Genomic DNA, 24,563 nt, shown 5'->3' with positions numbered 1-24,563 from the left:
ATGGTGGCTCACAACCATCTGTAATGGGTTCTGATGCCCTCTTCTGGTGTGGCCGAAGACAGCTATAGTGTGCTTACACATAATAAGAAAGAAAGAAAGAAAGAAAGAAAGAAAGAAAGAAAGAAAGAAAGAAAGAAAGAAAGAAAGAAAGAAAGAGTTGCTTCAGTCATGGTTTCTGTTTACAGCATTAAATCCCTAATTAAGGCAGAAGTTGGTATTAGGTGTGGGGTATTGCTGTGATAGGCCTGACCATGTTTTTGTTGGGAGGAATGTAGATTTGGGGGCTTTGGATTTGGGAAGCCGTGGAATGGTTTAAGTGGGACTTAATGGGCCATCCTAGTGAGAATATGGGAGACATGGGTGCTGAGGGTGATTTGAACTGTGTAGACCTGGCCCAAGAGGTTTCAGTGGAGAAGAGTTTCAGTGTGGTCTAAGAGACTGTCCTTGTGATATTTTGAAGAAGACTATGTCGCTTTTTTGCCCTTGTATGAAGAGTCTGGCTGAGGCTAAGGTAAAGGGATTTATATTAATTACATTGACAAAGGAAATCTCAAAAAAAAAAAAAACCAAAACAACTTTTTTAGAGACTTTGTTCTCTGGTAAAGTCTCATGAAGAGCATTTTGAACAAGCATAGCAAGCTTAGAAAGGAAAAAATATAAAATATACGGTTCAGGTAGTGAAATGGAGCTGAATCCCTTGTTCAAGCCGATTAAGGGAGTGGTGACCTTGGGGCTTGGTTCCACCCAGCTAAGCCTATTGTTTATTCGTTTGCCATTTAGCAAAGAATAGTTCTAGTATATTAGGCATTATTATTACTGGGTTATTGACTTCTCTTGGACTTTTAATCTGAAATGAACAACAATCCAGAAATGGAAGCCACAGGTTTTTGATCCTGATCTTAAGGCATTGTGGCTATGAAAAGCTTAGGTCCAGTCAAGGAGGTACACACCTTAATTCCAGGAAATAGAGGCAAGAGGATCCCTTTCTCTCTGTCTCTCTCCTCTCTCTCTCCATTCCTCTTATGAGCGTGTGCGCGCACACACACACACACACACACACACACACACACACACACAAAATCAAGGGGCAGAATCTGGTAGAGCCTAGGTCTCCCTGTATAATCAAATACTGGGGATTATAGGAGATATTGAAAGATATTTTACTTTTTTTATATTTATTTTTTATATTTATATTTATTTTTAATAATGTCTCTGTGTGAGAGTTTGTACATATTAGTGTAAGTGCCAGAGGAGGGAGTCAGATCTGAGGCTGGAGTTATAGGATGTTGTGAGCCACTCCGTACAGCTCATAGAATTCAAGAGGTCAGGAAGAACAATATGAGTTTTTCACATTTGAGACACATCTCCAGCCCCATGGCGGAATACTTTCTTTTTCTTTGTGTGCGTGCGTGTGTGTGTGTGTGTGTGTGTGTGTGTGTGTGTGTGTGTGTGAGACAGGGTTTCTATGTGTAGTACTGGCTGGCCTGGAACTCACTCTGTAGACCAGGCTGGTCTGGAACTCTGAAATCCGCCTGCCTCTGCCTCCCATGTGCAGGGATTAGAGGCTTGCGCCACCACTGCCCGGCTGGAATATTTTCTTTTCTTTTCTTTTCTTTTTTTAAAGATGTATTTACTTATTATATGTAAGTACACTGTAGCTGTCTTCAGACACTCCAGAAGAGGGCATCAGATCTCGTTACGGATGGTTGTGAGCCACCCTGTGGTTGCTGGGATTTGAACTCTGGACCTTTGGAAGAGCAGTCGGAGCTCTTACTCACTGAGCCATCTCACCAGCCCAGGAATATTTTTAATAGTCAAAAAAAAAAAAAAAAGAAAAAGAAAAAAAGGATCAAGCTTTTGCTTCTTGGTGCGTTTAATCCTCAAGACAGTTCTGCAGTGAAGGGGTCTCCAAGAGCTAAAGAAACCTGTACAAAAAGCTCTGCAACGAACCTTGGACAACAGTTTCAGGTCTGACTTTGCAGACAGCTACTAAAATACCTGCAACTTCTGAGCCTTTGCCCCCACCCCAATCCTCAGCGCGCCTGCGTCTCCCACCGGGTGACGTCGGCAGCGGCGCCCCGCCTACTCCGGGAACGCGGAGCGGCGGAGCGGGCGGGCGGCCATTTTGTGAAGCGGCAGCGGAGGTGTTGGCTGCAGTGGGCTCCGGGAAAGCCGTTCGGGCTGGGGCTGTCGGCCGCAGGGCTGCGGCACTCGCGCGGGGGGTAACTCGGGTCTGGGTTCTGGTGCCGCGCAAGCTCTCCCCGGTAAGACTCCCGCAGCCCCGGAACGGGCGGGGCTGTGCGGGGCTCGAGCCGCCTCCTTGGTGCCTCGGGGCGGGGCCTTCCCAGGCCTCGGAGCCCGCGGCCGCGAGCGCCCTACACAAAGGGTCGCGGCGGGGCTGCGGGGCTCCTGGGGCGCCGCTCACGCTCCGCGGCCTCCGAGGATGCGAAAGGTGGAGTCTGCGTGCCGAAGGGGGAGCGAGGCCTTAGCGGGGATGTCCCCGGTGGTCCTGAGAGGGGAAGCGGCCAGCCTCGGGTGGCCCCCGCGGCCTGCGAACTACCGGGTCGGGGGGATTGCGATGAAAACGCCTGCACGCTTAGCGGGGCTTCGTTGGCTTTAAGCGGGAACGAGGTTTTAACTCTCACCTCGGCCCCGAAGTGAAGAGGTCCCAGTGGCTTATGACCTGCAAAAGGGGGGACTACACTAGAGACACTCCTACGGGGACGAAAGGTGTCCTGGGAGGGTGGGGACCGGTCGCTTTTAGGGCCTGGAGGTGCAGGGAGTTGCAGCGTATAGCTTCCTAGGTCCAGCGCTGAAGAGGGGCTTCCTAAGTGTAGGTAATTGGAGCCGCCCTGTAGGTCGGAGAGGCTTGAAGGCTTGGAGAATTGTCGCTAGGATGGCGGGTCCTGGATTCCCACCTAGGGGAGGGGCTGCTATTTGCAGCACCTTTACAGCACCTTTGGGAGTTAGAGGGAGGGTGTGTGCCTTAGATAGCTTACTTACTGTCTGAAGGTTGGCGGCGCCACTTTGCAGCCGCGTAAAATAGAAGGGAAGGCATTTTAAAGCTCTACAGGTTAGTATTGGGGTGTGGACTAGTGTAGCGGGTTGGAGTGCCCGTGTTAGTAAGCGAGTGGACCCAAGTGTGTGTGTTTTATTAAAAGTTCTAAGGAGTCCCCCGTGGCTTACTCAGGGTTAATTCAAGTGCTAAAGATTCATTCATTCTGGTAGATAAAGTTGCGAACTACAGGCTGTGTTGCAGACGTATTCTGGGTCCTAAAGCCTTCTGGGCTCCTAGATTCCGAGATGACCGAGTGAGTGTGTGCAGTTGGCAGAAACCATTTTATTGTGTATGTTAAGATTTAAGTTGATGCGAATCTAATTATATAACTTGGTGGGAAAAAACTAGGATGGATGGCATTGGGAGAGACTCTTTCTCTCAGGGTTTTTTGGATAGTTCGAGGTGTAATTTTTGGCGAACTTCAGTCCTAGAAACAAATTGTCTGGGACCTTGTTAACCATTGTATACTGTTAAAGTGTTAAAGAGCGTTTGCAGTTGGAAAAAAAAATCCTTCAAAAATCTTTATTTTAAAAAAAAATATATAAAACTACTGTACTTGTTTTTGAAACTTGTTGCTTTGCTGAGATGGTGACTTGGACTCCTAGAAAGTGATTGTGGAAGAACTGTTCACATAACTTGGAATATAATTTTTGAAGGAAATGAACTGTTTGTGTTTAGCTGATTTCACAAGGCTGTGCATGGTGTGTATTGATTGGATAGTTTATCAAAACGTGTTATTTTATATCACCTTATGTTTGATTAAATGTTGGTCACCGTGAATTGTGATGTATAATTTATGTTCAGATCTGAGAACATCCAGCCACTCTGGTGGGTACTGCTCTAGGCTACAGCAATATACTTCAGGCTGCTTTTACTCTTTTTGTGGCATGTTGAATGTGTTGATTGGTTGCATATTGAACATTTGGGAGTTCTTGGTACGTACGGTTTTTAGGTGTAAATCTTATTATAACATTATATTTGTGCTTTATACTGTGTGCCAGATGCTAGGCCCCACTGCCAGTCAGAAAGTCCCACTTGTGTTTTCAGAGAGCTGCTGTGCTGCTTGGTTCTTGGAGGTTTGCTTGTTGTTTGTTCCTCATTGGCCCTAGGATCCTGTAGCTTAGGCTCGCATTGAACTCTTAAGCTGGTGGAGTCACTAGTAACAGTTGACTTTTGATACTTTGAATATGTGATTTTTTTTTTTCTGAAAATGTTGTTAGTAATTAGTTGTACATTGTATACTCATTTCTAAATCTCCCCCTAAAATGCAGAGTCCACCTTAAAATCTAAAACCTAGCCTACAGTTTTTGAGTGTGTGGGTATTTGTCTGTCTTCATGCCTGGTGTCCTCAGAGGCCAGAAGAGGGGGGTCAAATCTGCTGCAACTGGAGTTACAGAAGGTTGTGAGCTGCCGTGTGGGTGCAGGGAGTCATGGAGCCTCTGGAAGGGCAGACAGTGATCTTAACCACTGGGCATTCTCCAGCCTTCTCCTCTACATACTCGTAATAAATACTAATTAAAATGAGTGCTCACTAGAAGTTTTAGGCAGACTAAACAGAAACATAATTTCACTTGTAGTTCTAGCAGCTTTACTGCCAACTACCCATGTACCTTCGGTTTGTAGAGTTTTAAGTTTAAAGCCAGCTTTTAAGACTAAAAGACCTAGTGAAAGAAAATGTGGTGGTACTTAGGCTAGAAGTAATATTTTTATTTTGAAGTATAAATGAATAAAAATCTATTTATTTATTTATTTCAAGACAGGGTTTCTCTGTGTAGTCCTGGAACTCTGTAGGCCAAGCTGGCCTTGAATTCAGAAATCCTCCTGCCTCTGCCTCCCAAGTGCTGGGATTAAAGACCTGCACCACCACTGCCTGGCTATAAAGGATATTTTTGTTGGTATCATTAATAACAGTATTAAAATTTTTTGGCAAAAGGAACATCTTATTGACAAATGTCTTGATTTGCTGCCTGAACGCTAGATGAGAAATTAACATGAACATTCAACATTATACATTTTATCAGTGTCAGAAAAATGTATTTATAAAGATGGTCCCAGGATCTGAAGTGTTTTTAATCTAATAATGGGGGGAGGGGCAAATTTAAAGGGATGAAGCTGTGGTTTCATGATTTCTTTGGTGATGGGATTACACTGCTGATAACATTGTGCCCATTGTAAATAGAGGCTTTGTTGCTGGGCTTTGAGGCGAACATTTAAGAGGTTGTTGGGATTTTTGTTTCTTTTAGATCTGTTTTTTTTTTTTTTCGAGACAGGGTTTTTCTGTGTAGCCCTGGTTGTCCTGGAACTCACTCTGTAGACCAGGCTGGCCTCAAACTCAGAAATCCACCTGCCTCTGCCTCTTCTTTTGGATCTTAAGTGTGTAGTTCTGCTTTGCCCTGATTTCTGTCAGGTAAAGATTGATGACTTTACAAAATGAAATTTACTTTCTCAGTGTTTATTGCCAGATAGAGTGGAAATGCTGGAGTTTTAGTTTGTTCCTTTTCTTTGTAACTGAAAAGTTTGTTGATGGACATTTTACCTTGAAGTTTCAAATAATTGGAATGGCTAGTAAAATAAGTTTATCTTGTTAATATGCAAATACTTACTATGTTTCTCTGTTTTCTGTTGTGCTGAAGAAACATCTGTTAGGAAATGAAGTGAAAAATACAATAAATGCAAGCTTGTTTTAGGTCTTCTGAATTATATGGACTAGTGGCCAATTTTCTCCTTTCCGGTCTTTATATTATATGTAGATAAAATGTTTATAAGACACTACCTGTTGTAGTCCAGACCAACCTCAAGCTCTTACTCCTTGTCCCTCTGCCTCTTAAGTGCTAGCATTACAGGTGCAGCATATCTAGCTACAGTACCTATTTATATATATTTTAAGAAAGGGTCTCATTGCCTGCCTCTGCCTCCGTGCTTGCTTTGGACTTAAAGACACAGACACATTTGGGTCAATACTTTTTTGTATTTGTTTTTTTGTTTGTTTGTTTTGTTTTTCGAGACAGGGCTTCTCTGTATAGCTCTGGCTGTCCTGGAACTAACTCACTTTGTAGACCAGGCTGGCCTCGAACTCAGAAATCTGCCTGCCTCTGCCTCCTGAGTGCTGGGATTAAAGGCGTGCACCACCACGCCCGGCTGTATTTGTTTTTTGAGATAGGATTTCTCTGGGTAGCCCTGGATATGCTGGTGCTCTGTAGATCAGGCTGGCCTTGAATTCAGAGATCTGCGAGCCTCTGCCTCCTTGAGTCCTGGGATTAAAGGTGTGTAGCCTTCTCCTATTGCCTCTCTTTTCTTTCTTTCTTTTTTTTTTTTTTAATAGAATTATTTTAGTTGCCAGGCGGTGGTGGTGCATGCCTTTAATCCCAGCACTGGGGAGGCAGAGGCAGGCAGATTTCTGAGTTCGAGGCCAGCCTCATCTACAAAGTGAGTTCCAGGACAGCCAGAGCTACACAGAGAAACCCTGTCTTAAAAAAAAACAAAACAAAAAAAGGGGCTGGTGAGATGGCTTAGTGGGTAAGAGCACCTGACTACTCTTCCAAAGGTGCAGAGTTCAAATCCCAGCAACCATATGGTGGCTCACAACCATCCTTAAAGAGATCTGACTCCCTCTTCTGGGGTGTCTGAGGACAGCTACAGTGTACTTAGATATAATAAATTAATCTAAAAAAACATATTTTAGTTATGTTTTTCCAGAACTTTACCAGAACTCCGGTGAGCGGAATAGATTTTTAAATTTGGGATCCTGTGTTCAGTTAGGATCTAGCTCATATTTTAACACATAGGAATAAACAGGCTCTGGGAAAACAGTGCTGCCTCTGTTAATTTGTGATCTTGGGGCTGGAGAGATGGCTCAGGAATTAAGAACACTGGGTACTCTTTTCAAACAACCAAGGTTCAATCCCTGAACTTGGATGGCAAGCCACAGCCATCCGTACCACCAGTTCCAGGCGATATGATGGCCTCTTTCTGGCCTCTGCTAGTACTGTGTATGTGTGATACACTGATACGCAGTATCTAGGCAGAACATCCATACCTGTATAATAATACATATTTTTTGAGCTAATAAAAATTGCTGGTCTTTACAAAGTGAGATTTGAGACAAAAATGCTACAGTCTTCAGTTTCCATCTGACTTATTTGTGAAGGAAGAGCTGTAGTTAAGAAAAGGTGCTGGTATTTAGCCTTGATGTGTACACTTTTCCTTGGTGTGGGGATGCTTCTGATGGTGTTTCTTGTAGTAGATTGACTCTGAACTGTAAGTTGAACACAAAAGTTAAACTACAGGTTTACTCAGATCAGCTGGACTTTCAACATTCCCCCCCCCCCTTTAAAAAAAGATTTATTTATAGTTATGTGAGTACACTCGTCAGGTCTCTTTACAGATGGTTGTGAGCTATCATGTGGTTGGTGGGGATTGAACTCAGGACCTCTGGAAGAGCAGTCAGTGCTCTTAATCACTGAGCCTTCTTTCCAGCCCTCAGTTTTGGAACCATGAGTATGACTGGCTAGCCTAAATTTGACCTTCTCAGGATGGCCGTGGGGTATCTTCTTGTGTCTGAAAGGGAAAAAAGAGGAAACTCAGTTCCCTAATATGTGGGAGACATACCCAGGCCCATACCTTGTGTTTGTTCTTACTTGTTTTTTCTGCTTTCATTACATTACATCCTGGCTGGACTTGAATTCAATATGTAGTCCATTCTGATTTCGAACCCAGGATCCTCCTGTCTCTAGCTTCCTGAAGCAGTGAGATTACAGGAATATAGTACTACACCCTGTTATGCCAGACCTTTCAAATTAGAATCTCCAATAGCTGTCAGAAGTTTAGCACAAAAATTAACTAGAAAATTACCTTGCTCTCACATAGCTCCTAGTGCTGACCTTTTATGCAGTTAGAGATAAGTATTGCGGTAATTATTTTTGTTACTTTATTTGAAGCAAACCTTCTGTTTTGTATTTCCCTTTGTACTAGTTATGGAAACAACTAGATACAGGTTTTATTTTTGTTTGTTTTCTAAACAGAGTTTCTCTCTGTATGTAGTTGTTCTGGAACTCATAGTCTAGGCTGGCCGCAGACTCAGATCCCCCTGCCTCTTCCAGACTCAGATCCCCTTGCCTCTTCCCGAGTTCTGGGATTAAAGGTGAGTGCCACCACTCCTGGCTCAGAGCTAAGAGTTAGGTTAGGCTGTGAGATGCTGCATAGGAGTGAAGGAACTTGCTGCCATCAAGCTTGACCATCTTGTTTCCATCTCTAGGACCCACATGGTGGAAGGAAAGGACTGAGTCTCCCAAGTTGTCCTCTGACTTCCTCTCACATATGCTGTGGCTTCTGTGACCACAGATATACTAACTAAATAAGTGTAATTAAATGGAGAGTTGTAAGAAAACAGCTGGCAGCCAGGTGTGGTGGCGCACACCTTTAATCCCAGCACTTGGGAGGCAGAGGCAGGCAGATTTCTGAGTTCGAGGCCAGCCTGGTCTACAAAGTGAGTTCCAGGACAGCCAGGGCTACACAGAGAAACCCTGTCTTGAACCCCCCAAACCCCCCCACAAAAAAGAAAGAAAACAGCTGGCTAGGTTGTTCAGAAGGTAAAGGCCAAAGTGTGGGTGACCTAAGTTTGGTCCCTGGATCCCACATGAAGGAAGAAAGATTCAGCTCAACAGAGTTGCCTCTTACCTCCACTCAGTGTTGTCTGGCACATGTGCATACCTACACATCATATACCTGTAGACAATAATAGTTGACAAAAATTTGTATTAGGATAGATTTGTATACACTATGGTAAGGATTAATGTAGTGCTCTAGCCTTTTCAAAATTTAGGTTTTTGTTGCAAAACTCAACATATTTTAAGTTGTTAGAATATTTAACAAAGTGAGTAACAATCAGATAAGTAGTTTTGTTGCTAATCTTAGTACCAGAGAGGGGCAGGTTTTTTTTCTCTTTCTCTGAATTTAGAAACGACTTGTCTGAGGCAATGGTTTAATGGGCATGAGCTGGCAGATAGAGACAGAACCCTGGGAAGTTCACAGGCCAGCCAACCTGGTGTATTGTAGCCAAAAAAAAAAAAAGCCTTTCTTAGGGTGGAAGATTCAAGTACTGAGACCCAGGAGTCTCCTTGACTCCACAAGCACTCAGATTTTTTTTTTCAAAATTATTATTATTTTTTAAAAGATTTATTTTATGTATATGAGTACACCATTGCTCTCTTCAGACACACCAGAAGAGGACATCAGATTCCATTACAGATGGTTGTGAGCTACCATGTGGTTGCTGGGAATTGAACTCAGGGACCTGTGGAGGAATGGTTAGTGCGCTTAACCACTGAGCCAACTCACCAGCCCTTAAATCACTATTTTTAAAAATGGTGGTACATGCCTGTAATGCCAGCATGTGAGACCTTCCCCCCAAACAAATCACACCTTTCAGTGGATGATGGTAGCACATACCTATACTCTAGCACTTGAGGGGTGCAGACAGGAGGATCAATAAAGGCTGGTCTCAGCTACTCACTGAGTTTGCGGCTAGGGTGGGCTGCCTGAGACTCATCTCTAATACAAAAACAAACGGGTGTATTTGAGCCAGGGGCATCAACAGCCTGATTTATTTAAAAAGTAGAATAGGGCTGATAAGATGACTCTACTTGATGCCAACCATAATGGTCTGAGTTTTAACTCTACAGCCCACATGGTAGAAGGTAAGAACCAACTTTTAAGAGTTGTCTTCTGACCTCCACAGTGTACTTAAAATACACCAAACATGTACATACAATAAATTAAAAATAAAATATTGAGCTGAGGGTACCTTTCAATAGTAGATTTGCCTAAAATGTGTTAGGTTTTTGTTCAGTCTGGGACTGCTATTCTCCCCTCCCCAAAAGGTTAAAAAGTAAAAGTACATTTTAAAATGACCTCTTAAGAATATTTATAGGGCTAGAGAGAGGACTCAGCAGTTAAGAGTTTGTTTCTCTGCACCCACTTGGTGGCCTACAACTGTCTGCAGTAGCAGTCCCAGGGAATCTGAAACTCTCTTTGGCCTCTGGATGCCAGGCATGGACATGGTGCACAGATATAAATCCAGGCAAAAACCTGTCCATAGAGATTAAGGTTAAAAGAAATATGGTTAATTGTTTGGTATATATGTTGGTTGTGAATTGTTAATAACAACTAGTTTGGAAATAATTACCCTGAGAAGTACCCTGTTAACCTGTGTGTGCTTTGGAAAGTCATTATATCTTAAGACATTTGCTGGAAAAATACTTTGTGAGACAGGGATTTGTTGTTGGCCTAGGTTGGACTTAGAACTTAGTATGTAGCCCAGGCTAGTCTTAATAGTAGTAGTTCAGCTCCTGCTTCTAGAGTACTGGGGTTACAGTTGTGCTTTAGATACTTCTTAAACAAGTTTTCTTGGGGGGAATTACATTCAAATAAAATCCCCCTTAATGTGTTGCGTATCAGTAGAATTAGTGCTTAGAGTTTGAACTTGCATTTCAGTTGTGTTTTGTGATCTATAATATTATGATGCAGAGGTAATCTATTTGAAAGAGTCATTGCAGTGATGTCTGTGAGTGTCTCACCTTGATGACAGTTGTCCAGGAATTGTTATTGTGCTTCTTTTTCAGAAGTTTGGTGAGACTTGTTGATAGACTTTTCCGGATTGTACAAATGTTAAGTGATAAAGCAGTTACTACCTGAAGCGGACCTTTAGTACTGTTTTAAATTAATTTTTGGCAATTTTATCGCATATTCTTGATAAAACTACCTGGTGGCATTTTCTTGATAGAATGGTTTCAGACTTGAAAGCAACATCAAATTAAGAATATGTTTGGGATTTTGGTGTCTCTTTCCTTAAAAACAAAAGAAAACTATACATTCTTCAAAATACTCTGCTGGTTTCTGACTCTTTCTTCATAAAGTACAGTTCAGTGTGGTCTGTGCGTGTTGTTTCCTGCATTGATTTTTGCCTCCATTTATTCTCTATTGCAGTCTAAAAGTTGGTTTTAATTGGTTGCCCACAGGATTGACTTGGCCTCTGCTTCTTAAGAAAAATACATCTCTTGTTTTACAAGGTAAGAGATTTTGAATAGGTTCATTTGTATACAAAATAAAATGCGATACCTTAAGCAGTATGAAAATAGGTGTAGTAAACTCTGTGTGTGCTGGTGCGTATGTGTGTGTGCTTACTGAGCGATGAGAGTGGGAGGAATAGTTGTTTCCTGAGAGTCTGTTTTATTTATGTATATGTTTCTTATTTCTAGGTAGTGAGCTTGTGCGCCATCCCCCATACCGTTATGATGATGACAGATTCCATTGCTTCTTGGCATGGTTACTTTCAGTCCTAGAAATGCAGTTGTAGATGCTAGGTAATAGTTTGTACAGCACAAATTTTAGACCTTTTGTTGGAGGGACCAAGCTAGACTCAAGATAGGTTTAAGATTTGTTTTTAACCAAGTATTTAGTAGCAGAATAGAAAATATTTCTTTGTATTTTTCAGAACCTAAGATGGTTTAGGAGTAGATTCTGTACTCCAGCCTTTCCTAGCTGCCAGTCTTAGGTTATTAATAATCAGGATGTTTTCATTGGGTTCAGTGTACCGACTTTGAGCAAATCTCTTAGCAATATGGCTTAGAAACTTACATGAATGTAATTTAGGCTTGTGTTCTGGGGACCATTTAAAGTTTTTATGTTTTTATGTTTTTTTTGTTTTTCGAGACAGGGTTTCTCAGTGTAGCCCTGGCTGTCCTGGAACTCACTCTGTAGACCAGGTTGGCCTCAAACTCAGAAATCCACCTGTCCCTGTCTCCCAAGTGCTGGGATTAAAGGCATGCGCCACCACTGCCCGGCTCTCATCTTATTCTTAAGTTATAAACGAAAGCATTTTTTTCCCCTTAGGTTTTGAACACCTGGCTTACCCCCATAGGAAGTGATGAAATATTTTTTTGAAGTTGACCATAGTGCCATTATGATTTGCATATAAACATGCTTCAGATTCAGTAAGGGATTTGAATTTGACTCGGTTATTTGGAAATGTGCTGATATTCTTCCATATTATAATGCTAAATAGAAAGTAGAGAAGGTATATTGGTGATGATCTTTTGTTTTTTGTTGTTTATTTTTTAATAGTTGTGTGTATGTATGTGTGTGTGTGTTTGTAGGAACTGGCACTTGCAGTGACACACATGTGAAGGTCATAGAGAAGTTGGCAGAAGCCAGTTGTTTCTTTCTTCCAGGTCGACTCCAGGGATCAAACTCGGGTTACTTGAGCCTTCTTTCCAGCCCTCTTGTTGACTCTTATAGACCATACCTAAAAAAGCTTTACTCACCTACCCCACCTCTGTTTCTAGCGCCAGTCCGTCATTCTTGCTTACATTTGAAAATTGCTTTTATCTTTGTATATCATTGTAAGAATATGGAATCAGTGGTAGAGTTTGCTTAACAAGCACAAAGCTCTGGTTCAGTCTGCAGTGTGACATAAATTGGATATGGGGTAGCACATCCCAGTGCTAGGGAAGGAGGAAGGAAGATTCTAAATATATAATTTGGCTGTATTTGATTTATGAACTTTTTTCAGGTATATAAACAATGAGATGAGTTTTATTGTTTTAGGCTGCCAAGAGTGGTGGTACACACCTTTTAATCCCAGCACTCAAGAGGTGGAGGCAGAGGCAGGTGGGTCTCTGGGAGTTGGAGGACAGGCTACTTTCCTTAGGGAGTTCCAGTGCTACAACGTAAGAACATATTTCAGAATAAACAAGAGAAGGGGAATCTGTGTTGAAAAAGACAAAGGAAAACCAAAACAGCTATCAAAACTAAATATATTTCTGTTTTGTTTATAGTAATTATAATGTTGATACAATTAGATTTTATTACATTAAATTGGAGTTCATACAGTATTTGACATTGAAGAATTTCTTCCATTTATTAAGTCTTAGAGCTTATAGCAGGAAACCTTGTTCCTTCTAATGTTCTTACTTGAGAAATTATTAAACCAGATCTCAAGGAATTAATATTTCCCTGAGCACTCAGAACCAGCTTAATAGATTTATATTTAAAACTTAATTGATCACATTAGTTTCAAATGATCATTTTTCCAATCCCCAAATTTTGATTCCCATTCTTTAAAAGTTGTAGATGCAAATAAAATTGAAATGGAAATCCTGCCCAGTACTGGAATGGCAGCAGGAACAACAAACAAGCAAACAAATAAATGGAAATCTTGGAATCAGATTTGGACCTGGGAGAAACTTCTTTAAGATTTCTTTTAAAATATTAAAACTATTTAAAAAAAAAAATTAGCCGGGCATGGTGGCTTGTGCCTTTAATCCCAGCACTTGGGAGGTAGAGGCAGGCGGATTTCTGAGTTCAAGACCAGCCTGGTCTACAAAGTGAGTTCCAGGACAGCCAGGGCTACACAGAAACCCTGTCTCGAAACAAAACAAAACAAAACAATTTAATTATGAGTGTTTGCGTGTCTTTGTGTCAGTAATATGCACATGAGTGCAGGTACTTGTGCAGGCCAGAGGAGTTAGATCCCCTGGAGCTGGAATTAAAAAGCAGCTTTAAGTCTTCTGACATGGTACTTGGAACTGAACTCAGGTTCCCTAGATGAGCAGTTTGAGCTCTTAACCGTGGAGCTATTTTATTTTCATTTCATGTGTATGAGTGGTTGCCTGCATGTATGTGTATGTACCTGACAAAGCCAGAAGAAGGTGTTGGAGCCCCTGGAAGTGGAGTAATAGGTGGTTGTGAGCCACTACATGGATGTTGGTAACTTAACCTGCATCCACTGCAGAAACAAGTGATCTTAACCACTGAACCATCTCTCTAGGCCCTCTTACTATTTCTGAAACAGTCTCATGTATGTCAGGCTGGCCTTATGTAGCCAAGGATGACTTTGAATTGATCATCCTTTAACTAATAATGATAGGATTACAAGTATATGCCTTCATGTCCAGTGTATGAGGTGCTGGGATTGAACTCAAAGCCTCATGGATACCAAGCAAGCATCAACTAAGCTACATTTCCAGCCCATGTTACTACTTTTTGTGTTTTGAGACAGTATATCACTATGTAGCTCTAGCTGGCCTAGAATTCACTGTAGACAAGGCTGTCTTCAGACTCAGAGATATCTGCTTGCCTCTGCCTCCTGGTTGCTGGGATTGAAGGTGAATGTCACCACAGCCAGATTTGTCTGCCTCCCTAGTGCTGCTGCTGCTGCTGCTGCTGCTGCTGCTGCTAATAATAATAATAATAATAATAATAATAATAATAATAATTTTATATACATGAGTATTTTGCTATGTATATATGTGTACTGTATGTGCCTTGGTGCCCAAGGAGGACAGGAAAGGGTGCTCCTTTTTTTCCTGGAGCTAAGAAGTGGTTGTGAGGTCAGCCTCAAACTGATGCTCTCTTAACTGTTTAGCTGTTTTTTCCAGCTTAATGCTGCTATTATTATTATTATTATTATTTATTTGTATGTTTGTGTGTGGGGGGGAGGATTCTCTTTAGTGTTTAGGTCCTAGGGATGGAATTCTTCAGCATTTATTAGCAAGTTAAGCAATCTCATTGAGGCTCCCTTCCTCTCCCCCTTTTATTTATTTTTTGAAACAGATTTTGCTATATAAAGAGATAGCCACCAGATTCAACAGGAATTAAGTTGGGTTGGAGGCCCTAATAGTGCATTAATCTGTGTAATTTGTGGTCTTGGTCTTGAATTCAAGCTCCTCCTGCCTCAACTGCTCAAATACTGGGATAATTGATATTCGCTGAGCATCTGTGGTGTTGGGGATGGATTTTTGAGCTTTATGAGTGCTAGGCAAACATTCTACCAACTGATTTATGTTCTTGACCCCTATTTTGTTCATTTGTTTGAGACTGAGTCTCACTCACTATGAAGCCCTCACTGGCCTGGAGCGAATGGCTTCAAACTCACAGAAATTGGCCTCCTAAGTACTGGAATTAAAGACTGTTTCACCATGCCTGGCCCCAGTTGTCCTTTTTTTAGTAAATCCAGAAAGAGGAAAAAAGGAGAGGGTGTGTATGTATGCATGTAAGCCTGTGTGTACAGGCAAAGGCTGGAAGAGGATTCAGTTCTTCTGTCATTCTGTGTCTTATTATTATCTTGAGTACCTTTCATTATACTTGGAAATAGACTTTGAGCTGGGGCTTCTAGCTAGGGTTTCAGACATATATAGTAGCCATACCCATGTAGATGCTGGGAATAGAACTCAAGTTCTTGTGATTGTACATACAGGAAGTTCTTACCCTGAGTCATCTCTGCAGCCTCAGATAGTTCTTTCTTTTACTAAAACTATAAAACATTCTAAAAGTTGTACTATGAAATAGGAATCTGTTATCATTTGAGATTTTGTGTGTGTGTGTGCTAAGGATTGATTCGATCAGTGTTTAAATGCTAGTCAAACACCTACCACTCTTCCTTTGGAAATATGAACCTACTTTATCGTTTGGTACAGTTTTTGTTTCTTCTGGCTTTTGAGATTGAGCCTTAAAAGGTATCACTCTGATAACTATGAAATTATAAAGTTTATATGGAAGATGCTAAATCAGTTTTAAATAGCAAGTTTGATGCATCATTTATATGATTCCCCTATAGATTTTTGCACATCTATTTTAAATCTTCCTGATGGCTTGGTGGTTTAAATGATGTGTATTATGACTTTGCAGTCCTTAGTTTTTCCTGAATCTTTTGAGTATTAGACTGAACCTCTCTATAACTGTTGCCAAAATGAAAGCCTTTAGAAATTGAAATTGTTCAGATCTTTGAATTTTCTAATTAAAGACATTGTGATAGCTTGAGGGACTGTTTGTGGGTTAATGTGGTAGCAGGTCATTCTTGCAACTAAGTCTTGGTTTCATAATAAGGAGTCTGACATGGCCGTTGCCTTTTCTCATCTGCAGGTGTGTGTGGTTTCAGCGCAGCATGGCTGTGGTCATCCGTTTGCAAGGTCTCCCAATTGTGGCGGGGACCATGGACATTCGCCACTTCTTCTCTGGATTAACCATCCCCGATGGGGGCGTGCATATTGTAGGGGGTGAACTGGGTGAGGCTTTCATCGTTTTTGCCACTGATGAAGATGCAAGGCTTGGTATGATGCGCACAGGTGGTACAATTAAAGGGTCAAAAGTAACACTGTTATTGAGTAGTAAAACAGAAATGCAAAATATGATTGAACTGAGTCGTAGGCGTTTTGAAACTGCCAACTTAGATATTCCACCAGCAAATGCTAGTAGATCAGGACCACCACCTAGCTCAGGGATGAGCAGCAGGGTAAACTTGCCAGCAACAGTACCCAACTTTAATAATCCTTCGCCAAGTGTAGTAACTGCTACCACTTCTGTTCATGAGAGCAACAAAAACATACAGACATTTTCCACAGCCAGCGTAGGAACTGCTCCTCCAAGTATGGGGACTTCTTTTGGGAGTCCAACATTCAGCTCAACCATTCCAAGTACAGCTTCTCCAATGAACACAGTCCCACCACCACCAATTCCTCCAATCCCAGCGATGCCATCTTTGCCACCGCTGCCATCCATCCCCCCAATACCAGTTCCTCCTCCGGTACCAACATTGCCTCCTGTGCCACCTGTTCCTCCCATTCCCCCAGTCCCTTCGGTGCCGCCTATGACCACACTGCCTCCTATGTCAGGCATGCCACCCTTGAATCCACCACCTGTGGCACCTCTACCTGCTGGAATGAATGGCTCCGGAGCACCTATCGGTCTGAACAATAATATGAACCCCGTGTTTCTGGGTCCATTAAATCCTGTGAACCCTATACAGATGAATTCTCAAAGCAGTGTGAAGTCTCTTCCCATCAACCCTGATGATCTGTACGTGAGTGTGCATGGAATGCCCTTTTCTGCAATGGAAAATGATGTCAGAGAGTTCTTCCATGGGCTCCGAGTTGATGCAGTGCATTTGTTAAAAGATCATGTAGGTCGAAATAATGGGAATGGATTGGTTAAGTTTCTCTCCCCTCAAGATACATTTGAAGCTTTGAAACGGAACAGAATGCTGATGATTCAACGCTATGTGGAAGTCAGTCCTGCCACAGAGAGACAGTGGGTAGCTGCTGGAGGTCATATCACTTTTAAGCAAAGTATGGGACCTTCTGGACAAGCCCACCCTCCTCCACAGACACTTCCAAGGTCAAAATCGCCCAGTGGGCAGAAAAGGTCAAGATCAAGATCACCACATGAGGCTGGTTTTTGTGTTTACTTAAAAGGGCTACCGTTTGAAGCGGAAAACAAACATGTCATTGATTTTTTTAAGAAGTTGGATATTGTGGAAGATAGTATTTATATAGCTTATGGACCCAATGGGAAAGCAACTGGTGAAGGCTTTGTAGAATTCAGGAATGATGCTGACTATAAAGCTGCTCTTTGTCGTCATAAACAATACATGGGCAATCGCTTTATTCAAGTTCATCCAATAACTAAGAAAGGTATGCTAGAAAAGATAGATATGATTCGAAAACGACTTCAGAACTTCAGCTATGACCAGAGGGAAATGGTGTTAAACCCGGAGGGGGAAGTCAGTTCTGCCAAAGTCTGTGCCCATATAACAAACATTCCATTCAGCATTACCAAGATGGATGTTCTTCAGTTTCTAGAAGGAATCCCAGTGGATGAGAATGCTGTACATGTTCTTGTTGATAACAATGGGCAAGGTCTAGGGCAAGCATTGGTTCAATTTAAAACTGAAGATGACGCACATAAATCTGAACACTTACACCGTAAAAAGCTGAATGGGAGAGAAGCTTTTGTTCATATAGTTACCCTAGAAGATATGAGAGAGATTGAGAAAAATCCCCCAGCCCAAGGAAAAAAGGGTCTAAAGATACCTGTTCCAGGTAATCCCGCAGTACCAGTGATACCTAGTGCAGGGATGCCTGCGGCTGGGATTCCCACTGCCGGAATACCAGGGGCTGGAATACCAGGGGCTGGATTGCCTAGTGCCGGTATGCCTGCTGCTGGAATGCCTGGTGCTGGGATGCCCAGCTCTGGAATGCCCGGTCCTGGAATACCCGGTCCCGGAATACCTGGTCCTGGAATACCTAGTGCGGGAATGCCCGGTGCTGGAATACCCGGTGCTGGAATACCTGGTCCCGCAATGCCTGGTCCTGCAATGCCTGGTCCTGCAATGCCTGGTCCCGCAATGCCTGGCCCCGCAATACCAGGTCCCGCAATACCAGGTCCTGCAATACCTGGTCCTGCAATACCTGGTCCCGCAATACCTGGTGCTGGCATCCCCAGTGCAGGAGGAGAAGAGCATGTTTTCTTGACTGTAGGATCAAAGGAGGCCAATAATGGGCCACCATTTAATTTCCCTGGTAATTTTGGTGGGCCCAATGCCTTTGGGCCACCACTCCCCCCTCCAGGATTAGGGGGTGCCTTTGGTGATGTTAGGCCTGTTATGCCTTCGGTTGGAAATAGTGGTTTACCTGGCCTAGGGCTGGAAGTTCCAGGTTTTGGAGGTGCACCAAATAATATAAGTGGGCCATCGGGATTTGGGGGGATCCCTCAGAACTTTGGAAATGGCCCAGGTAGTTTAAATGCTCCTCCTGGTTTTGGAAGTGGACCCCCTGGTCTTGGAAATGTTCCTGGGCATTTGAGTGGGCCTCCAGCCTTTGGGCCTGGGCCTGGGCCTGGCCCGATCCATATTGGGGGTCCCCCTGGCTTTGGAGCTAGCTCTGGAAAGCCAGGACCTACAATAATTAAGGTGCAGAACATGCCTTTTACTGTATCTATTGATGAAATTTTAGATTTCTTTTATGGTTATCAAGTAATTCCAGGTTCAGTATGTTTAAAATACAATGAAAAAGGTATGCCTACAGGTGAAGCCATGGTGGCCTTTGAATCTCGGGATGAAGCCACAGCTGCTGTCATTGACTTAAATGATAGGCCCATAGGTTCAAGAAAGGTAAAACTTGTTTTAGGGTAGCCGTTCACATCAGTTCCTTATTGGGTATATCTTTATTTTGCTGTGATTAATGCATCCAGATTGTTTTCCTAGTAGTTCCAGGTTAGAACCTGTGGATTGTTTCAATTGCAGATAGATTGGTTTCTATAACACAGAGCATTGGTTGGCTGTTTTACAACTCACAGAATAAACATTGCAATTTGTTACAGTAAAGCTATCTGGAGAGAACACAACAATAATTTTGGCATACGGTAGAGGCCATTTGTAATTCTCGATGATCAAGGAATCTAGATTGGTTTTCTTTTATACCACATGGGATGAAGAAAATTGAAACGTTTAAATAGAAACATGAGTAGAGCTCGTGGAGGGGCTCATGCCAGTGGTGGCATTGGAAGTTGGCTACTTTTGCCATTTGTTTTAAAGCTGGACATACTTGCTTTGTTATAGGGTCAAAGCTTTGTCTGAAACCTTCATTTTCTTTTAAAATTGAATAAAGTCTCTGTATCCAGATTCATTGTATGTACCTTTATTGCTTCTGGAGGGTTCTTGCTGTATAGACAGTCCTGCCTCAGTGTTGCTGCTTTATCTACCTAACTGACCGCTTGTAATAAGTACAACTATTTTGTTAGTTTTTAATTTCTAATACAAAAACTCCACACTTGTGGTTTGTGCTAAATAACCCTGAACTTTGTGACTAATGTCACACTTATGATTGTGTGAAATGACTTTGACCATAAAAATAAACTATGGAGTCCTCTACTGACATTAATTTGGTTTGACCACCAAGTTTTATTTAGTTTAGGAAGTTTAAAATTTGTTCATATTTTTTGGATGACAGTGAAAATCAGAAACCATTTAGTAATCAGTGTTTAGGTATTTGATTTGAAATCCTTTACTGTGATGGACTAATTTAGCAAATTGTTTTTGTCCTAATTTATGTGAATTTTGGAACAAAGAGATTCATAGGAAAACCTTCTATCTTGCAATATAAAACTGAAATTGAAAGTGGTAGTTTTGTTAGCAGTAGTTATTGCAGAATGAAAGATCCTTAAGTTGGATCATAGGTTGATGTGTGTTTAATTCTGATTTGGAGGCTTTTTGGTGTAGTTGTTTGATCATGAGCCTGTTCACAAAAATTGTTTATTCAGAGTCTTAAGTACTGATGTCAGAAGAGAGAATTGAGGTCACTCCATGCATTTTATATTCTTTCCTTTTGGCAATCAGGACACTAAGATGTAATCTTCAGTTGGCTAAATGTCCTTTCCCTTAAAAGCATTCGGTTTTTCACATATCGTTCACTGACACTTATGGCTCTTTTTCTAAATTTAAAATGCTTGAAAGCAGTTTCACATTTCACATAACATTCAGAACTGGAGATTGATGAATAATAACGGGAAATAAATAGTATCTTTCACATAACGTAGCTCTGATTTCAAACACCAATATTGAGAAGTCTGCATTTATTTTTAAAAGAAGGATTTCTCACATACATTATATATATTTTACATATATATACATGTATGTATGCATGTATACACACATGCACACACAAATGTATGTATGTATGTCTATGTAGTGCCTTTTTTGTGTTCTAAGGGAGTGGTACCCTGAGGTTTCGTCGTGTAGTTTTAGAGTTAAGAGTGGCAACAGTTTCGTGTGTGGAAAGTTTGGAAAGCCTCTCTACTACTACGATGATGGTCTTGGAGGAGAGACAGTATGGTGGTGGTCTGTTCAGGGAAAGGGTTGTGCAGACGTTGAAAAGTGGCTGCATTGTGAATCACTTGATAACTCAAAAAACACAATTCGCTTGAAAGATAGCTACTGCCTCAAAAAGCAATATGTTTATATGTGATGTTCTTTGTTAAGTAATCATTTCTCGTTCGAAGACAGAGTGTGAACACTTCAGAACTATTTTGGGTATCTTATTTCAACTGCAGGTTTATTTTCCCCATTGGAAACTGACTATATTTTAGAAAAAATGATTGTTGGAAGGTGAAAATCTTTTATCCTTTCTCGCAATTTATTTTGGTTGTATCTTCGTACATGCTTATTAAATATTTCACACACTCAATTGCAACTATTTTGTTATTTCTACATCTTAGATAAATGATAAAAAGAAAAACCTGGTTCTCACTGTTCATTAAATAAATTAAGAAAATAGTGTTGGTGTAGAAATCAGAGAGAATTGTGTTCTGCATTTCCTTTAATCACAACAGAGCTTGTTGTGAAATGTAATTAAATGCTCTGCCCTCTGGAACTTGAGCTTGTATGTTTGAGACAGACCTAATTGCTAAGTATATTGTTTTATCTTGTTTGGGCATTGAAGTTTTAGTTTTTGTTTTAGTAACCATGAAAATGTGTTCTATCAAACTATTCATACCTCTCGTCAGACAATTTTTTTCTAGAACTAGTCTTGATATAGATTTGAATTTACGCAATTTTTCCATGTGTATGGTATGAAGGCTTTGTAAAGCTTTGCTCAAAGTGTGTTTGTAAACACTGTTAAGGTATTCTCAATTTCATGTGTAAATTTTATTGTCTGTTTTTGGTGACTGACATTTATGGAAAAGAATATATCATTAGGTTTAATTTGTTTCTCCTAAGTTTTTATTAGTGTTTATTTTTCTTTTGGTTTTATAGGAGTAGAGAAACCTACAAATGTATTGTAAAATAAGCAAATTGTAAATTTTTAAAATGAGTGCCCGACTTAGCTCATAAGCATAACTTGGAGGTGTTTCCTGTGTTTATACTAGTCTGGATGTACAGTTAATAGTGGCCGTTGTAGGTTTTGTCTTAATGCAACAGTGTTAAGTGAAATGTAGTTCCCGACTTGTTATTTTAAGTTGCCAAAGCATTGACAATTAAAGCTGCATTAGGAAATGTCAATTTACAGATAGTAATATTCAGTGTAGCTAAGGTCAATCTTGATCTGCTTGATGAAAATCTAGGCGTTCGTACATATATGGAAGTAAGTAAGCACACATGGTTTTAGGTGGAAATGCTCACCTTGCAAAAAAATGAGAAAACAAAAGCTAACTCAAATTCCATTTTCCTGAACTCTGTGATTGATGACATGTGTAAAATAAAATGCACTCAGTTTGAAAGTGTTGGAAAATGAGTGAAGACCGTAACCTGTCCAATGACTCCCAGTCCGTGCTCTTGGGACATTTCTGGGAGTGCTCACTGAGTACTTTTCCCACTCACATTGCCATGTGTAAGTTATTCTACTTCAGCTGTTTTACTGGCAGTTCTGTAGTCCAAACTTTTGAAATCAAGCACAGCCAAAAGGCTGTTGATAGTGTGACCACAACATTGCCAGCACATCCTACTTTGGCATCATTTAGCAATTTTTGTTCATAAAGAAGAAGTCTTGGATACTGTTCAATAAACTTGTCACAAAATAAAGGCTGATGCTTTAATGCTTTAACTGCACAGTACTTCTTTGAGGTATGAATACCACATTTTGGGTTTTTGTTTTTAACTTAAAATATTTTGTGCCTTTGGAAATGTGGATTTGGTTATCTTAGAGGTAACACTTGTTGCTTATTCTTGACTTCTAATGCTGAAGTGTGAAAAGAAGAGGATGCCTTGGCACGGCAGGGAGGAAACTTGATTCTAGGTCAAATCTGTGGTATCTTCGTTTTCAGAATTTCATTTTATTGTGTGTGTTTTGTTAGCTAATGGCTTCGTTAATGTGGATTTGGAAAGAACCTGAGGACCAGATACTCCTCACCAGGAGTCTCCAAGGGTCTGTGGACTCTAATTTTCAAATACTGGTTGCAGTGGAAAAGGGCAAAAGCTTGGAGTAGGTTTCATTCACTGAAGTTTGGTTTTTGTATTCCTGTGTGATGGGTTTGAGGTGGGGAGGAAAAGGTAGCCCAAACAATTGCTGCTTTGTGACATTGGTGTTTGAGTTTTGTCCCTTTCACATTTGTCCAACTTAATTAACTCTTTCGTAAACGGAGTTGTCCTAGACTGCTGGTTTTTAAGGTCGGGTTAGAGTTGCTAGGATTTGTGGGCTCTCTCTTAAAACCATAGTTGTCGGGAAATGCTCGTCATTTTTATCTTTATCGTGTAAGAGTTTAGCTTGTATTTGGATATCCTGTTGTGTTAGCAAGTCCAAGCAGGCAGCCTGCTACTGAGCTGCATGTCCAGCTTTAGAAGAGCTTAGACTAATTAATACGTAATTCTTCCATATAGCAACTGAGTGATTTCATTGATAGAACTGGACTCGGGCATTCTTCCCACCTTGGCTTGTGGAGTAACTGGACAACAGACACAGACTACTTGTCTAAGTTTTTTTTAAAACTGACAGTGTTGAGTAAGCATTTGCACAATGATGGAGTGACATCAGCAGCCCCGCACACATAGACAGGGGTGGACTCGGGGGAGATCCCTTCTGCAATTTGTTCTTTTCTGTTCTCTAGCATTTTATGCAAGAAAGTATATACATATATGTCACCATCCTCCCCAGAGTATTTTTTTTTCCTTAAGAGGATATGGTAGGATCTGAATTTATAAAGCTTTGCTTTTTCATGTTAAAAAGAATGTTATTTTGTAGTATAAAATCTGATAGGGCAAGGCCGGGCGTGGTGGCACACGCCTTTAATCCCAGCACTAAGGAGGCAGAAGCAGGCGGATTTCTGAGTTTGAGGCCAGCCTGGTCTACAGAGTGAGTTCCAGGACAGCCAGGGCTACACACAGAAACCCTGTCTCAAAAAAAAACAAAACAAACAAACTGAAACAAAAATCTGATAGGGCATGAAAGTTTCCTATATAATAGTGTGAAGAGCGCTGTGCTAGCACATTTGCAGTGGGAACAGTTCTGTGGAAAAGCCCTATGCCCAATAACATAAGCAAGTGCATCTCCTATTAAACACTAATTCTTAGTGTGTTCTTCTGGACTTAATTGTGATATTTTGAGCTACGTTGTATGTGTCTGAGAAACAGAAGCATCCTTAAATTAAGTATGGCTCCTTTTCTGGATACAAAATAAAAAACAACCAATGCAGCATATGCTTTCTACATTCCATTCTGCTACTGAAGAATCCAGGAGAAATGACCCTGATGTAAACATTTGAACCTCAGGTACAGGACAACAACTTCAAAAGCACTTTATTGTAGGGGAAAAATCGCATTAACCATGGTCTTTGATATCTGCTGGGACTCAATGGGGCTTCCTCTAATGAAATGTTAAAGGTTAGGATATAAAACTCAGCAAATAGTTGCAGAGAAGTGGTGAATGGGATAGAGTATTAATACTGACATCCCTGCGTCAGACATCTAGACTCTGGCCTAGGGAACAATTATTTTAAGTCTTTTTCAATAATCTGACAACCTCCTATTTTATTTTGGAAGGAGGAAAGACATAAATACAGATGTTGGCATAGCCTGGCTCATCCCAGGAGACTCTGCCAGCTCCTTCATGTTTCAGTTTCTGCTGCTGCCATCACCTGTTTTCGCCTTTTGCCTTCTCACATGTAAAGAAATCTGGAAACCAGGATGATAAGTCTTGGTGAGCTGTAGCCTCCTGACAGCATTTAAGTTTTGGTTTTTTTTTTT

At 41.2% G+C, this 24,563-nt stretch overlaps 2 protein-coding genes across 5 annotated transcripts in view; both read left to right on the top strand.

The window, feature by feature from the left end:
- Nucleotides 1–2,187: 2,187 nt before the first annotated feature.
- Nucleotides 2,188–24,563, top strand: part of Cpne1 (copine 1) — a 41,751-nt gene continuing 19,375 nt past the window's right edge. Inside the window, exons 1-2 of one of the 3 annotated variants that reach the window (XM_029535788.1) lie at nt 2,234–2,264; nt 11,074–11,124. The gene's annotated coding sequence lies outside the window, so the exon portion shown is untranslated. Of the gene's footprint in view, nt 2,265–11,049; nt 11,125–24,563 lie in introns of those variants that run through there. The other 2 variants (XM_029535787.1, XM_021195108.2) reach the window with 2 other exon arrangements.
- Rbm12 (RNA binding motif protein 12) lies at nt 11,042–21,072 on the top strand. Of its 2 annotated transcripts, none has more exons than XM_029535785.1 (2): nt 11,042–11,124; nt 15,977–21,072. In XM_029535785.1, the coding sequence occupies exon 2, from the start codon at nt 15,999–16,001 to the stop codon at nt 19,020–19,022; it is 3,024 nt and encodes a 1,007-aa protein (XP_029391645.1). In that variant the 5' UTR covers nt 11,042–11,124; nt 15,977–15,998; the 3' UTR covers nt 19,023–21,072. The 2 variants fall into 2 exon arrangements, with proteins under 2 accessions (XP_029391645.1, XP_029391646.1); XM_029535786.1 differs by having other exon boundaries at nt 11,080–11,120; nt 15,974–21,072.

Source organism: Mus pahari, chromosome 3 (genome assembly GCF_900095145.1).
Source record: "Mus pahari chromosome 3, PAHARI_EIJ_v1.1, whole genome shotgun sequence".
Lineage (NCBI taxonomy): Eukaryota > Metazoa > Chordata > Mammalia > Rodentia > Muridae > Mus > Mus pahari.
Note: the sequence above shows the minus strand (reverse complement) of the source record. Positions and strands in the feature narration are given on the sequence as shown.